We start from the raw sequence: 13,723 nt of genomic DNA, 5'->3' as shown, positions 1-13,723 counted from the left end.
TCTTCATTAAGTGTGCTTGCCCCACCTTGGGTACTCTGTGCTGTTTCGGGCATCCAAAGGAGGACCAGGAGGAAGGGGAGAGGTCTGGAGGGGAAGCCTCGTGAGGAGTGGCTGAGGTCACTTGGTTTGCTCAGCCTGGAGGAGACCGAGGTCAGACCTCACTGTGCTCTTCAGCATCTTCATGAGGGGAAGTGGAGGGGCAGGTACTGTTCTCTTCACTCTTGTGACCAGTGACTCAAGGAAATGGCACGAAGATGAGTCAGGGGACGTTTAGGCTGGCTATTGAGAAAAGACTTTTCACCCAGAGGGTGGTTGAGCCCTGAACAGGCTCCCTAGGGACGTGGTGACAGCATCAAGGCTGACAGAGTTCAAGAAGCGTTTGGACAACATTACGGGGCACATGGTGCGGCTGCTGGGGATGGCCCTGTGCTTTGTCGCAGATTCAGGACACACCTCGCCGTCCCTCAGCTGCCCGCAGCCGCCCAAGGAAAGAACGCGCCTGTTTTGCACTGCCCGGAGCCGCCCTCCCTCAGGCGGGGGTCAGCCCGGCCGCGCCCAGCCCGCGCGGCGGGCGCAGGAACCGGAAGCGGAAGCGGCGCGGGCGGGGCGGGCGCGGCCCGCGGGGAGGCGGAGCGAGGAGCGGCGCTGGCGGCATGGCGGCCCAAGCGGGCCCGGCCTGGAGCCGCGGGCAGCCGGACTCGTCCCCGGCTCGCAAGCGGCCGAAGCCGCTGCGGACGGTGGTGGCGTGGAGGGGCCGGGCTGAGTGGGACCAGGTGATGGTGGGGCTGTACTGCGGAGACAGCCGGCTGCAGCAGGACGCGCTGGATCGCGTCTCGGCGTGGAAGAGCCGGTACGGGCCGCGGGCGGGGAGCGCGATGCAGCTCTCAGGGCCGCCCCTCAGTCAGTGAATGGGGCTCTCGGGGCCGCCCCTCAGTCAGTGAATGGGACTCTCGGGGCCTCCCTCAGTCCGTGAATGGGGCTCTCGGGGCCGCCCTCAGTCCGTGGATGGGGCTCTCGGGGCCGCCGCTCAGTCTCTGGAGCGGCCGCTCTGTGCTCCTCTCACGGCCGCCGAGCCCAGGACCCGAGCGCTGCTCCCACCGGAGCGGCTCCGCGGCCGGGGCTGTGTGGGCGGGCCGGCGGTGCAGCCGGGCAGGCTGACCGGTCTTGCCGGGCTCCTTCACTCGGGAGTGCTCCGGACACGTAGGGTGATGCCGAGAGCTCGGTGGCCCCGTGGGAGCAGGGGAGGCAGAAGCCGTCCCTGCATGCCCACAACTTCACGCGCTGATTTCTCGTGGCAGTGAGCATATCCGGGTTCCCTGAATTGCCTAGGTAAAGCGTCTTGTGCTTAGCGTATCAGTAAGTGCTTAGGAGTAACCATGTAACCACTCTGTTCCAATAGAAGCTTTCTGGAAAGAGCCTTTGATGCTGTCTCAGTGTACCATTTCTTAGGCATTTATGTACTGCAGAGCACAAAATGTGTAGGGAAAGTTGCCCTTTTCACAGCATGAGTATATTTGTGTGAGCCTCCTCACCTGGTTTTCCTTTGCCTCCAGGTACGGTATAAAAATGCCTCTTGCAGTGGACTGCACGGCAGAACTGATTCGCTGTAAGGTCCTTGATTCATCTGGCAAATTGAAGTCACACGAGCTCATCCTTTCTTATGGGCTGGCCATTGTAAGGTAAGTGCTCTCACGGCCCTTGGGCTTTGAGAAAGATCTGGACAGATGTCATTATTCTACTGCCTGAGTTCACTTTACATCTCTGGGACCACAGGGTTATACAGCATATGGGGAGTTTGTCTCTGGAGTTCTGAGTTTCTCTGCAGCTCTGGACAGTAATTTATCCTTTCTGTAACCTGCATGCAGATTTGTCAACTTGATCACGGAAAGAAAGCAGAAGATGGCCAACATTCCTCTGAGACAATTAGCCAAAGAGGTAAGTATTTAATAAGAGTTGCTTGATAATTTATATCTATACAGAAAGCATATGCATGGGTTATTAGCAACACTGAGTGGATGAAATTGTGGAGTGTCATTCTTTTGTAACCAAAATAACAGATATAGATGCTTGTTTATTCCAGGTGCAAAGTTTTAAACAGGTTTATTGCAGCTGGATCTAAAACTTTGTTCTTTGGAGTCACAATAAGAGTAACAAAGGCTGATGATCACTAAAGGTTTTTGAATCACATGTGATCAAAAATCTTGATTTATGTATGTGGAGTCCCACCTGACATACTGTCATACATTTTTCTTAGCTACTGAGGTAGGAAAAAGCTAAATCTGTGGTTTATAAATCCTAGTCTTTGACAAGCAAGGCTATACATAAAAAACACTCACATTTGCAGGTATTTTCATCTTGTATCCCTTTCTTTAGATGAGCTCTTCCACTTGTGTGTGGAGGAGGAAAGGTTCAAGCTGTAATTGTAGCAGGACCAACCTGGGTCCTTTTACTGCCTGTTGCACTGAACATCATACTTGAGACTGAATAAGTTTTGACAGTGAAGGACAGACAGTATTTGAGACTCCTCTGTATATGTTTGGGCCTCTGTGTAAGAATGATGAATTGATTTTTATTTTTTTCCTGGGTTTTTGAGAAAAGTTCTGCTTCTTACCTTTTGATCAACCTTAAAAGCAAAGGTCTTGCATAGTTAAAGGTAGTTGTCCTCAGGAAAGTTGCAAAACTGCATGCAAATTACCATGTAAATTTCAGTGTTATATATGATATTATTTGTATCTTTGATATATAGTTATATATGTCTCATCCATTTAAATATAGTTTAACTTCTTCTCAGTATCATTAAATCACATGTAACACCTCTGTCTGAAAAGAAATCTCTTGTTGCATGTAACACTGAAGAACTTAAACTGTAAAATGCAAGTATGTATGAATCCTAGGCCACAGAAGGAGTGGCATCAGAGAGCTGGGAGATATTGGTCCACTCTTGAAGTGGGAAGCAGAGGAACTACAGTTCAGGAATGGCCAGGAAGGTGCTGTTCCCAGGGGAACTACAGTGTAGGAATGGCCAGGAAGGTGCTGTTCCCAGGGGAACTGCAGTGCAGGAATGGCCAGGAGGGTGCTGTTCCCAGCTGGCAGAGGCTCTGTGCAGCTTTGCAGTGCTGCCTGCAGGTGTGGCCTGATGCAGAGGGGTCACATGCTGGCTGTTTTTGCAGGTGAACATCCCTGAGTGGATTGTGGATCTCCGCCACGAGCTGACGCACGGGAAGCTGCCACGGCTGGCCCAGTGCCGCAAGGGTGAGTGCCACCAGCAGCTGCATGGGGAGGGCTGGCCTGAGGCACATTGGGGTGGCAATGCCAGTGCTGCAGGTCCTGCAGGGAGCACCCCTGCTCTGTTTTGGGGTGCTGCAGGTCCTGCAGGGACCACCCCTGCCTCTGTTTTGGGGTGCTGCAGGACACGCAGCGCACTTGTGCTGGCAGGGAGAGTTGTGATGTCAGACACCGACAGAATTTGCCACTGCCCTGTCTGGACAGCTGAGCTGTGTCCAGTGGCTCCAGGTTGTGCCTCCTTACAGGGCAGATGTTCAGATGTTTCAGATGTTTTCTCCTGTCCCTGAAAAAATCACTTGAAACAACAGCTTGTTGCAATAGTTTGGTGCTTTTTCTTTTTTACAGCATGGGAAGTTCATCTTTGGGAAATAGGTGAAAGCTTTTCCTGATAGTTTAGCGATACCTAAGACTCTTAAAATTTCCCAGTTAGAGAGAAATATGGATACTGCAAGCCCAAGTGAATAACCAACTCATAGCATTGAAAAGATTCCTGGGAATTTCGGGTTAAGGCTTGAGAATCCAGTTGCATAATCTTCAGAATGGTCTTTAGATTGAATTGGGAAAATGCTGATGGAAGGCATTTTCTTTCCATTTTATCTAATGTATGTATAGTGTAGTCCCTGCACAAAAAAAAATTGTTATTGTTGTAGATGCTGTGTTGACCATGGTGATGATAAAGTACTGACTCATTTTCTCATCAGAATGCCACTGCAGGGACCTAGCTGCTGCTTAAATTTGACTTAGCTTGAGCAAGGTGCAGTGCCATAGCAGTGTCCAATCTTCTGGTTCTTTTCCCTCCCAAAAAAATGATAGGTAGTTACCATGCCCATGATACTGGATTTTTTTTTTTTCCTAGTTTCTTTCTGGAGGTTGGTTTTGGGGGGGTTTGTTTATTCACATTTTCATTAATGGAGTTTTTTGTGCTTTCAGGGTTGGTTCCTAACTGTTTTAATAGCACTTACTTTCATAATACAAGTTAGCAATATGCCCCCTGTTATTTTTTGCTGTAACAAAGAAATCCTCATTGAGAAGAACATTTTCTATTCTCCATTAGGTTGTGATGTTGTGCTGGACTGGCTACGAAAGATGTATTGGAACCGTCAGCTGGGCAATAACTTGTGTGAAGAAGATGAGGATGAGGATGAGGAAGAAGAGCAGGAAGAGGTGGAAGCATATGCAGAGTTGGACAGTGATGCATGGGAGATTCAAACCCCACAGCATGAGGCCTGTCAGAAACACAAGGAATTCCATGGCAGGTGTTCCTAGAGCAGTAGCTGATACAAGGATTAGATATGCTAGAGAAAGCAGATTAAATGTATCATTTTCTAGCATAAAAATATATCTTCAGCTCAGGTTTTGGGATTCCTCTTTGGGTCCTGGTTGATTCCTGGGGTTTCCTGACTGGTTTGATAGTATTTCTCCAAATTTTTAGCACTTTGGTTTGTAAATAGTTGTAACACTGTTGCAATTGATGCAAAATGCAAGTATAATGCATATTTATATTCCTTAGAACATAAACTGCATATGGGAGCAATTTCTTCCTACACTGATCTATTTAGGAATTTGTTTTGGAGCTGTCTGGGTTTATCCAACTTACCTGTCTTTGGCTACTGGTAGTGATAAAATATGGAAATTGTGGCTCAACCTTTGAGAAAATTTATATTGCTGGAAAAATCTCAGAGTTTTGGGGGTCTTCAGTGTGTTGTCTGAGCTGAATTGCTGGCTTCATTTGACTGATGCCTTCCTTGAGTGTAAATTTGGCAAAATTAAGCAGCTTCCTTAGATAGAAAATTCTCTTACATTGTTGATCTTCTGCTTAAATGATATATTTATGTTTATTTCTAGAAAAAGTCAGAGATGTTCTGATGTCTTACAAGAATGAGCAGTTCCGGGTAAGTGCACTCTGATGATCAGCACTTTCATTAATTCTCTTTTCTTTCTTGGGCAAAATGTTTTCCTTGTTGCCTTGGTTAGTTCCTTGCTCAGGTCTAACTGCTAGTGTTGTCATATGTGGCTTGCCAGAGGAAAACTTCTCTAGAGAGAACAAGCAATTTGAGCTGTGGCAGTTCCTAATGTGGGCACTTTGTTCAGGTTTATAAAGGAGATCTGTACTTACTGGAGATTCCAAGAAAGGGGAACATTGGTGAACTTTTCCAAGTGCTGGTGATAAGTACATGAGGCGTGTACATCTTGTCATAGCAATAATGTCTCTGTGTTTGCCATGGGAGTATATTTTGTAAATGCTTGAATTTTTCCTTCACTCAGCTTATGCAGTCAATGCCATCTCTTTCAAAGTCTCGAGAACTGTGGTCTGATTCCTCTTCAGAAGTGGACTGGATTTTGGCTCAGATCAAAGACCTGAGGCAGGAAAATAGGTATGTCTCTATAAAGAACTGAGGTGAAAGGTATGGTGCTGAACTGGGCTGTAGACCTGTTAAGCTGCCTTTTCATGGTAGCTGATCATGGAGAAAGAAGTTGATTTCCTCAGCATCTTTGAGGACTGAGTTGTTGATCTGTGCTAATGATAAATGGTCCTTGTGCCACATGGTCTCCATGGTGTTGTCCCAGACTTAGCAATGCAGCATCTTCAGTGTCTTCAAAAGCTCCCAACAACCCTGTAGAGATTTTGATTTCACAGTAACCCTTAGAATTCTTAAACATTGCAGGGCAATACTTGGCATTTTCTGTTGCTACTTGGCATGTTCCATTACTACAGAGCCTCTAGGACCTAGTGTATTGAGACTTCCTAATTACCATATAAATTTGCATGGAGATCTTGACCTGCTTTGAGAAATCTAATCAGTGTAACTGCAGAGGGGAGAGAGTATCATGTTACAGATAGGAGCTATAACTCCTGATGTTTGAATATGAATATATATGCCATACAAGAACAGCATTAGCAGGTCTGTTGTTCAAACAAAAAATTCTCCATTCCCTCCTCACAGTCCCAGGTATTTGGCAGTCAAACTTGTTTCAAAACTGTGCAAGAGGTGTTTTGATACATAAAGGAAGAATGGGCAGTAATAAGTCTCTCTGCTCTAGGGAGACAGTGGCTGAAGCTCTTCTCAGTGATGGCTTTCTCATTCCAAAGATGGATTGTCTGAAGATGCTAAATATCAAGTATGAAGGTGAGTGTTTTATGCATCACCCAGGTAGAAAATGCATAGCGAGTGTTATGACCAAATCTGTTCTTTTTTTCTCATTGTATTGAAATCTGTAATTTGCTGCATATTTTTTATATATCTGGATCCTTTTGCCCTGTTCTCCAGAACCCCTTATGGCCATGCTTAGCTATTGCTTTTACATAAATCTCTTGGGATGGAAGGATAGCTTTTCAGCACTGAGTATCTAGCCAAAATATCTTTCAAACCTTGCATTTCTACCCTTTTCTGCAGTAGTTGCTAATTTCAGGAATTCCCACTAGTCTCTCTTCTACACTGAAGATTTGAAGCAAATCAAAATGGGTGGGGTTTTTTGAACCTCATTCACTAGCTGCATCTTAGTTCCAAGCTGCTGTCCATATGTGTGGAGTTGCATTTATTGTTTGCAAGAGGACTAGGCACCTAGAGGGAATGAAAAGAAATAAATTCCCTATTTCACAGCCAAAGAAGTTTCCAAAAAAGATTCTCAAATTTCCATGACTATATTACAGTAGAAAAACTTAAAAGCTTTTTGATTTTATGTTGCTTTGTTCAATGAACCTACTCTTTGCAGTAATTTTTTAGATAGAATAGCTCTTAATTATGTGTGAAATAAGCTGAAACTGGAAAGGGATTAGCAAAACAGATAGATATTCCTGTGTTAATAATTTCCTTGTGCTGATTATCAAATTGCTACTTATTTTACTTGCCTAGCATAAGAAAAACAATAGTTTCAGGTTCAATGAGGACTTCAGGAAATATCCAGTAATCAGGGATCTGAGAACAAACCTCTTTAGTTTGGAGCAAATGTCACACCTGTATTTCATTAAAAAATTTCAAAGCACCAATTTCTGTCTTCTCTCTTTTGTTTTTTTCTTATTGCAGCAAATAAAGAGGTATGGCAATTCAAAATTCCCTCAACATTTTACTGCTTTTGGCAGCCTTTGCTGTCAGGCCTCCTTTCACGAGGTTTTACACAGATCCTAATAGAGAAAATGTTTATAGAGTTGAAGGAATGTTCTGACTCTTCAGAACTCCGGGCTCAGTTCTTGATCAACTGGATTTCTGAGTTGCTGAATGGCATTGCCAAAGTAAATGCTGGTGAGTGTGTCTGGAATTTCTGTGTTCAAAAAGCATAAGAGTTTCTTTTGTACTAGTGTGAAACTATACTAGTGAAGTGGTGGGATCTTCATACATAAAATGCAGTAGCCAAATTAGTACATTTGGTCATGTGAACATAAAGCTTTTATTGTTGCATTTCTTAGACTTTTCAACCTGCAGCTTGTGCATGTCATGTATTTCCTAGCAAAAAATTGAAATTGTTATTGATAAGTTTGCTGCAGTCTCCTCAAGATAGGAAAAGCAAATCTCTCATAGGAAAGATCAGCCTTTAAGTGTTAATTTCTCCAGATATCAATACTTGTAGGAAATAACATCCTTATATGCTATCTGCTACTGTTTTATGTGGTGTGTTATGAGATCCCTGGTCCCAGTTATTTTCTCCCTTAACAGAAGCCTGCCTTTATAAGATACTAAGTAGTGTTGCTGTCCTTTATTGATTATCACAGGATTTTTATGCCTTCTAAAGTTATACACAAGTAATAAGTAATATTTTGCTTTCAGTTCCTGACTCTGAACGGTTAAAATTGACAGACTGTATGTTTCATACCAGATGGACACTGAAGGGCCCTAGTTATTCAGTGTCACAGATTTCTGCTAATAGGATTTTTATACTATGACATACTCCATCCTTGCAGAAGTTTGCACCCCTTAATTTTGGTGCCTCTTCTGTCCTCTCATGGTCTAGCTCAGAGTGCACAAAGATTCTGGCAGAATCTCAGTCATAGGTTAAGATTTGGTGCTTTCAGTCAGTGCTGAGCTTATCTATGATGTACCAAGATCCCTGAATGCTGCTGGTTCCCAGCTGTTAAATCTACTGCTTGCAGAGCTATCTGGAATGGTACTGGGTCCCAGATACAGCACAGTGCATTTATTTGGGATAAGACTGTTCAAACACATCTTGTGGCTTTCCTGTCTGGGGTGAAGTGCACGGCTTGGGAATGTCTGGACTTCTTTGTCCTTTATAACAACCTTTATGTATTTTGTTGGTACCTCTGGTCATGCACTTGGGTTAAAATTAGAGGATTAGCTAATTAGCTTATTAGAGGATGTGTTCCAGTTAAAATGCAGAGGGATGAAGGGTGTATTTTTGATGAGTTTTGAGCCTCCTGTTGTTTTCCTTATCTTCTTTGAAGGGAAGAAAAGACAACGGTGCAGCAAGCAGATGTCTGTGAAGGAGCTGTTCCTCCGTAAAGTTCCTTTGCAGTGGCTAAGACTGACTGACAGTTGCTTGCAAGCTCCCTGCTGGGCAACCCCACATCTTCTTCAGCTGTAAGTTTGATGCTGTGACCTAGAAAAGGAGCAGCAAACAGTGCTTTGTAACAGCTTTGGTTCCCTAGTGATACGCTGAGCTATAGCTGTGTTCCCTTGCCTTTCTTTGCATCTTGTAGAAATTGTAACTGGTGCATATAAAGCCATGTTTGCTGCTATTCATCTTCCCATTGAATACACACAAGAGAAGAAGGAAAAGAATTTAAACAGTTGCACCTTCAAAATGAAAGCAGAGGTTATCTGGGGAGGTATTTAAAGAAGCATCCTGTTCAGAAGCAAAGTGACTTGGTAGAGATGAGACCCTATTCAGGTCTCATAGGATAGGAATTTACCACAGCTCTTAACTTCTATACATGAAAACAGCAAAGCAAAATTCAGTTAGAAGTAGCCCAAGTCCTTAATATTGATCACAAGGACAGAGTATTCTAGCATCCACAGACCAGGGAATAATCAGATTTTGCCTGTTAGATGAGCTGTGTGAGTCACTTGTCCTGGAGAAAACAAACACTTAAAAGCAAAAAATGCTCCAGATAAAGATTTATCAACCCTTTTAAGACTTTTTTCCATTGTTCTTTTTCCCTTCTAGGATCCTCACAATCATGACACCTCGCTTGCGACGTTCTTCTCAGAAGAACCTTCTCTATCTTGCTTCCATTTACACAGAAGGAGGTGCCTCTTTGTCCAGTCCAGGCCTCTCTTCAGATGGCAGTGAACAGCCAATTTATACTCTAGAGAGCTTACAGTGGAGAGCCAGGCAAGAAAATCAGGTTAAAAATCAAGGGCAGACTACAGAGAAACAAGAAGATGTGCCAGAGAGAGACAATGGTGTAGAGGAAGTGGAAGAGGAAGAAGAAGAGATGGTGACTGAAACAAATCCTTTGGAAGGACTTGCTCATTCTGGTACCATGGTGGCTATTGCTGAGAAAAGGGCAGCACTGCAAGGGTCTGCCTGGCAGATCACTGCAGGTAAAAAGTGACTCTAAGACCTAGACAGTCTTCATCACTGACAAATGTTAATTGAAATTGAAAGACATCTCAGCCCTTTGGGCCTGGATACAACTAAATTCTGCTTCAAAGTCATCTAAATGCCAGATTACTGAAAAATGTGGGTTTCCCAGTATTTTGTTTATGTTCAGGAGTCATTTCTCTTAAGCCTGTAAAATACTGTGGGTGTGTTTTCCAGGAGCATGCTATTACTGTCTTTTTTTTTTTTTTAATTTGGCTTTTCCAAACTGTTTAAAATTTCAGTTGTTTAAAATTGAGTTGATGGGGCAGCATATAGCTGTGGATGGTGAAGAAAATATGGGTATTTCTTGGACTTCTGTTTGTCAGACTTGGGGGTATTTGAAAGCACAGTTTGTGAACCTGAGTTCCATGCTCTGGGAAAATGGTTGTTATTACATGGTGGCAAACAAAAGGAAGGAGCAAGACAGGTTTTTAGAAGGAATAAACAGTATATCCAGTGTTTGTTAGCTTTGTTACAGTAGCTGCACTTTCTTATTGAGGCTGGAGGTCTCTGTAGCTAAGAATTTTGGATGAGTCATGGAGGGACTCAGACACAGGAGGAGGAAGTTGGTGGAGAGGAGTTGGAGTCAAAATGACATTTAAAGGAAAAAAAGCATCCACTAGAAGACTGAACTCTTGTACTTCATTCACTGGGAAATTTTCTCAAGAAAAAACAGACATTTTAGGTATGCTGATGTGAACAGCTTGTTAGAACTGGGTGTTTTGAGAACAGAAGCAAAATTATCCTCTGCTTCTGTGACATTGGTTCAGGCTGAGTTGCAGGAGGCAGTGTTTGTGGACTTGGGGAGGGTGATCTTGTGTTCCAAAAATCTCTTTGAGAAACTCATTTTTTTACTGTTTTTATCTAGATGAAGTCCGATGGAAAGACTTCCCTCTTGGGAAACTGCCAGGTCAGACAGATGACCCCGATGGTCTCATGCTGGATAATTATTCTATGATGTCCCTGCTTGATCAGCCAGTGAGGGATGAGTGGAAGTCTCTCAACACAAAGTGAGTAATGGTGTGGGTGGGACTTTGCCCTTGAACCATGAAATGCATTTCTCTCTCTGTGCCTTTTACCATGTGAAAAATTAGGGCTGAGATTTCCTTTTTACTTTTATTTAAATAGTTTGACCCAAATATCTACTGCTGTCTCTAAACCTAACCCTAATAGTATCCTTTGAGGATGCCATCTTCTATTATTGCTATCTTCACTTCTGCTTTTTTATGAAGGAAACCATTCCAAGGATTATGAAATGCTGCTGTTGAGCAGGTATCAGCACAGCCCCAGCAGGCTTGAAAATTAAAGTTTATATTTCCTGGGGCTTTGATCATCAATATGGTGGCAGTGCCCAGTGACCTTTTAGAGCTGTAGCTAATAATTTAGAGCTGCAGATCTGACCTCAGTCAAGAAACACAGATTGTCCTGGGAATAATGGGGGCATTCTAAAAGGCATTAGTCAGATCACCTTTGTTACTAAATGAAGCTTATCCAGATAAAGCATCCCATTAAAGGTGTTTTAATAAGGTCATTATTTCACACTTTGAAGTCATAGAACTTGAATGCTGTAAGCTGTCAAATCAGTTTCATCACATACATGTAAACCCATCTCCTGTTATTTTAATCCAAGGAATGCTGCAGAATATAAATGAATTGTAGATATTTTCCTTAACATTTGATTGGACAACTTTCTAGTCACTGATTCTTTTCTGTGGTTGGTGGGCCTAATCTAATAGCAATATGAAGAACTGAGAATTATGCAGCCTGGTGTATTTCATTGAGAGGAAATATTACACATGTTCATATTGTCACATATTCAGAGTTGTGTTCAGATTCCCAGCTTCCAGTTTCAAATCTGACAAGAGAAGGGCTTCCATTTTTCTCCATCCTTTTGATCATCCTCCCTGGCATCAAATTTTTGACATTCCTTTATTGGTAACATTCTGTCCCTTTGGAGAAAGATGCCCTAGACTGCATTTTGAAATATGATTTAGTCATAGTGAGGACTGATAATATATTAATTGCAGACTAAAAAGCTACAAGCCACATAAGTAAATTTCAGGCTGTGTTTTGAACAGTGTAATTTTTCATGCAGCTCATATTACTAGAAAATACTCATGTAGAAAATGAAAAAGCACATACCTGGCCAAAAGTAAGATGTGTTTCTGTATTTCTTTGTGTGGGGAAAGGGGCAGACAGTTTGTTCCACTCAGATTACAGCCTGGCAGGATGCCAAGGGGAAAAAAAAATCATAGAAAGAAACATGAGGAAAACCTGTTGCTATCACAAATAGAAAGGAGCAGAAGCTAATTTATTCCTGTAGCTGTGCCAGGTTTCATCAGGAGTGCTACAGTAGCAGCTTCTCCATTATTCTTATTTCCCTTGCACAGCAGCTTTTGCATTTGCCCAAGGACATGTGGTATTAGGAAGGTGGTCTGACTTCCCCAAGGCAGAGGGAAGAAGATTTTCTTGACTTGCTTGTTTTCTTCTGTGTAGAAACCTTGTCCTTTGTCTTGTAGCTACATGGGTTTTTTGCTGCCCCCATCAAAGGTGTTTGTATGGCCTGTTCCAGAAGGGGTGTTTGATATTTACATTTTGGTATTGCCCTCTAAGTTCTCTGTCTGCAGAGAGCTATTCTGCCAGGTTCATAAAGGAAGTACTAAAGGATGGTATGAGAGATTGTGAAAACTTGATGTTTTACTTTGAAAATATCTGTGAAATGCTTGAAAAAAGTATCTGCAGCATAGGCAATGGGACACATCCTTTCTAAAAGCAATGTTCTTCCTTCTTTGTTTTTCTGCAATTCCTTCCTCCAAAAGATTGTGTTCATTTTTTGGTGGGTGTTCTGGTTTATGCTGTGCATGTTTTTATCAACATTCATGTTTAGTGTTGCTGAGGCAATCTCTGAAGCTTTGGATAGCTGCTGTCATCCCTCAGGCAGGTGGTTTGGGTTTTGTGATAAGCATATATGCTTTTTATTGGCTCCCATTGTCAGTTTTACCTAACAACAGGAACAAATTTGGCAAATAATGACCACTTGGAGAGTTTCCTGAGGGTGGAGTTGCTGACATGCTGTTGCTTTTGGGGTTGCATCCTTGAATGTCTCTGTAAGTCCCATGATTCATTCTAAAGCCATAGAAATGGGTAATATTGTGAGATTAGTAACTTGTGAGAGGCTGTTCTCACATCAGTTGCTTGCTGTGTTAGCATTTCACCTGAGCTTGTAGTCCTTGCAAAGGACAGATGAAGGTTCAGATGAGAATTGTTCTCTGGTTATTTTTGCAGTCATTTCTCCCTCACAATTGTTAGTACCTGGTCAACTTACTTTTAGTTTGTGCCTTGTACCTTTCATGTTTCAGGACTATTGATTAAAACTGAAGAACATCTCAGCAGATAAATGTTTCAGAGCTAAAAATGAGAAATGTTTTGGTAATAAAGTGCTATCAAAATTACTTTGGTGACATGAGCTTCTGAATCAGGCCAATGCTAATGTGCTTTTTTCTCTTCCTCACAGCTCTGCAGAATTGAATAGTCCCATGACAGGAGGATTGTTCTGGACCCAGAATGACTTCCATAAAATAAAAAGTGGCCTTCAACTTTTCTGAGACAGCAGCAGAGTGCTCTGTGACTTTTACTATTGCACAAGTAAAGTGGCATAGAAGATACACTAATGGTGGTGAGAAAACTGTCACTCCAGGAGAAGTTGTTGTTGCTGTGATTTGATTTTTACCATGTAAAATCAATGTTTTATACAGGTGCTGTGTTTTAAGTTGCATGTACAGTAACTATTGTCTTGCTTAACCAGTTGAAGTTTGCCAAATACAGTTAAGAGTACTTTGGAATCCCTCCATATTCCTTAACTTTTTCATAAAGAAATACATCTGACTGAAGGCAAACCTTG

At 42.7% G+C, this 13,723-nt stretch overlaps 1 protein-coding gene across 1 annotated transcript; it reads left to right on the top strand.

Annotated features, from left to right (window-relative positions):
* Window positions 1-615: 615 nt before the first annotated feature.
* Window positions 616-13,723, top strand: LAS1L (LAS1 like ribosome biogenesis factor). The gene is made up of 13 exons (XM_056491755.1): window positions 616-850; window positions 1,554-1,679; window positions 1,866-1,935; window positions 3,171-3,252; window positions 4,340-4,537; window positions 5,131-5,177; window positions 5,551-5,660; window positions 6,328-6,413; window positions 7,311-7,526; window positions 8,681-8,816; window positions 9,403-9,782; window positions 10,691-10,832; window positions 13,337-13,723. Exons 1-13 carry the CDS (start codon window positions 654-656, stop codon window positions 13,425-13,427), a joined length of 1,881 nt encoding a protein of 626 aa, XP_056347730.1. The 5' UTR covers window positions 616-653; the 3' UTR covers window positions 13,428-13,723.

This window comes from Oenanthe melanoleuca, chromosome 4A (genome assembly GCF_029582105.1).
Source record: "Oenanthe melanoleuca isolate GR-GAL-2019-014 chromosome 4A, OMel1.0, whole genome shotgun sequence".
Taxonomy (NCBI): domain Eukaryota; kingdom Metazoa; phylum Chordata; class Aves; order Passeriformes; family Muscicapidae; genus Oenanthe; species Oenanthe melanoleuca.
This window is presented reverse-complemented; position numbering and strand designations above follow the sequence as displayed.

Bases quoted from the DNA above. Each gene is read 5' to 3' on its own strand.
- LAS1L (XM_056491755.1), top strand. From the start codon at position 654: ATGGCGGCCCAAGCGGGCCCGGCCTGGAGCCGCGGGCAGCCGGACTCG. The intron at 1,680-1,865 runs GTAAGTGCTCTC...ACCTGCATGCAG, and splicing joins TATGGGCTGGCCATTGTAAG to ATTTGTCAACTTGATCACGG. The intron at 7,527-8,680 runs GTGAGTGTGTCT...TCTTCTTTGAAG, and splicing joins CATTGCCAAAGTAAATGCTG to GGAAGAAAAGACAACGGTGC.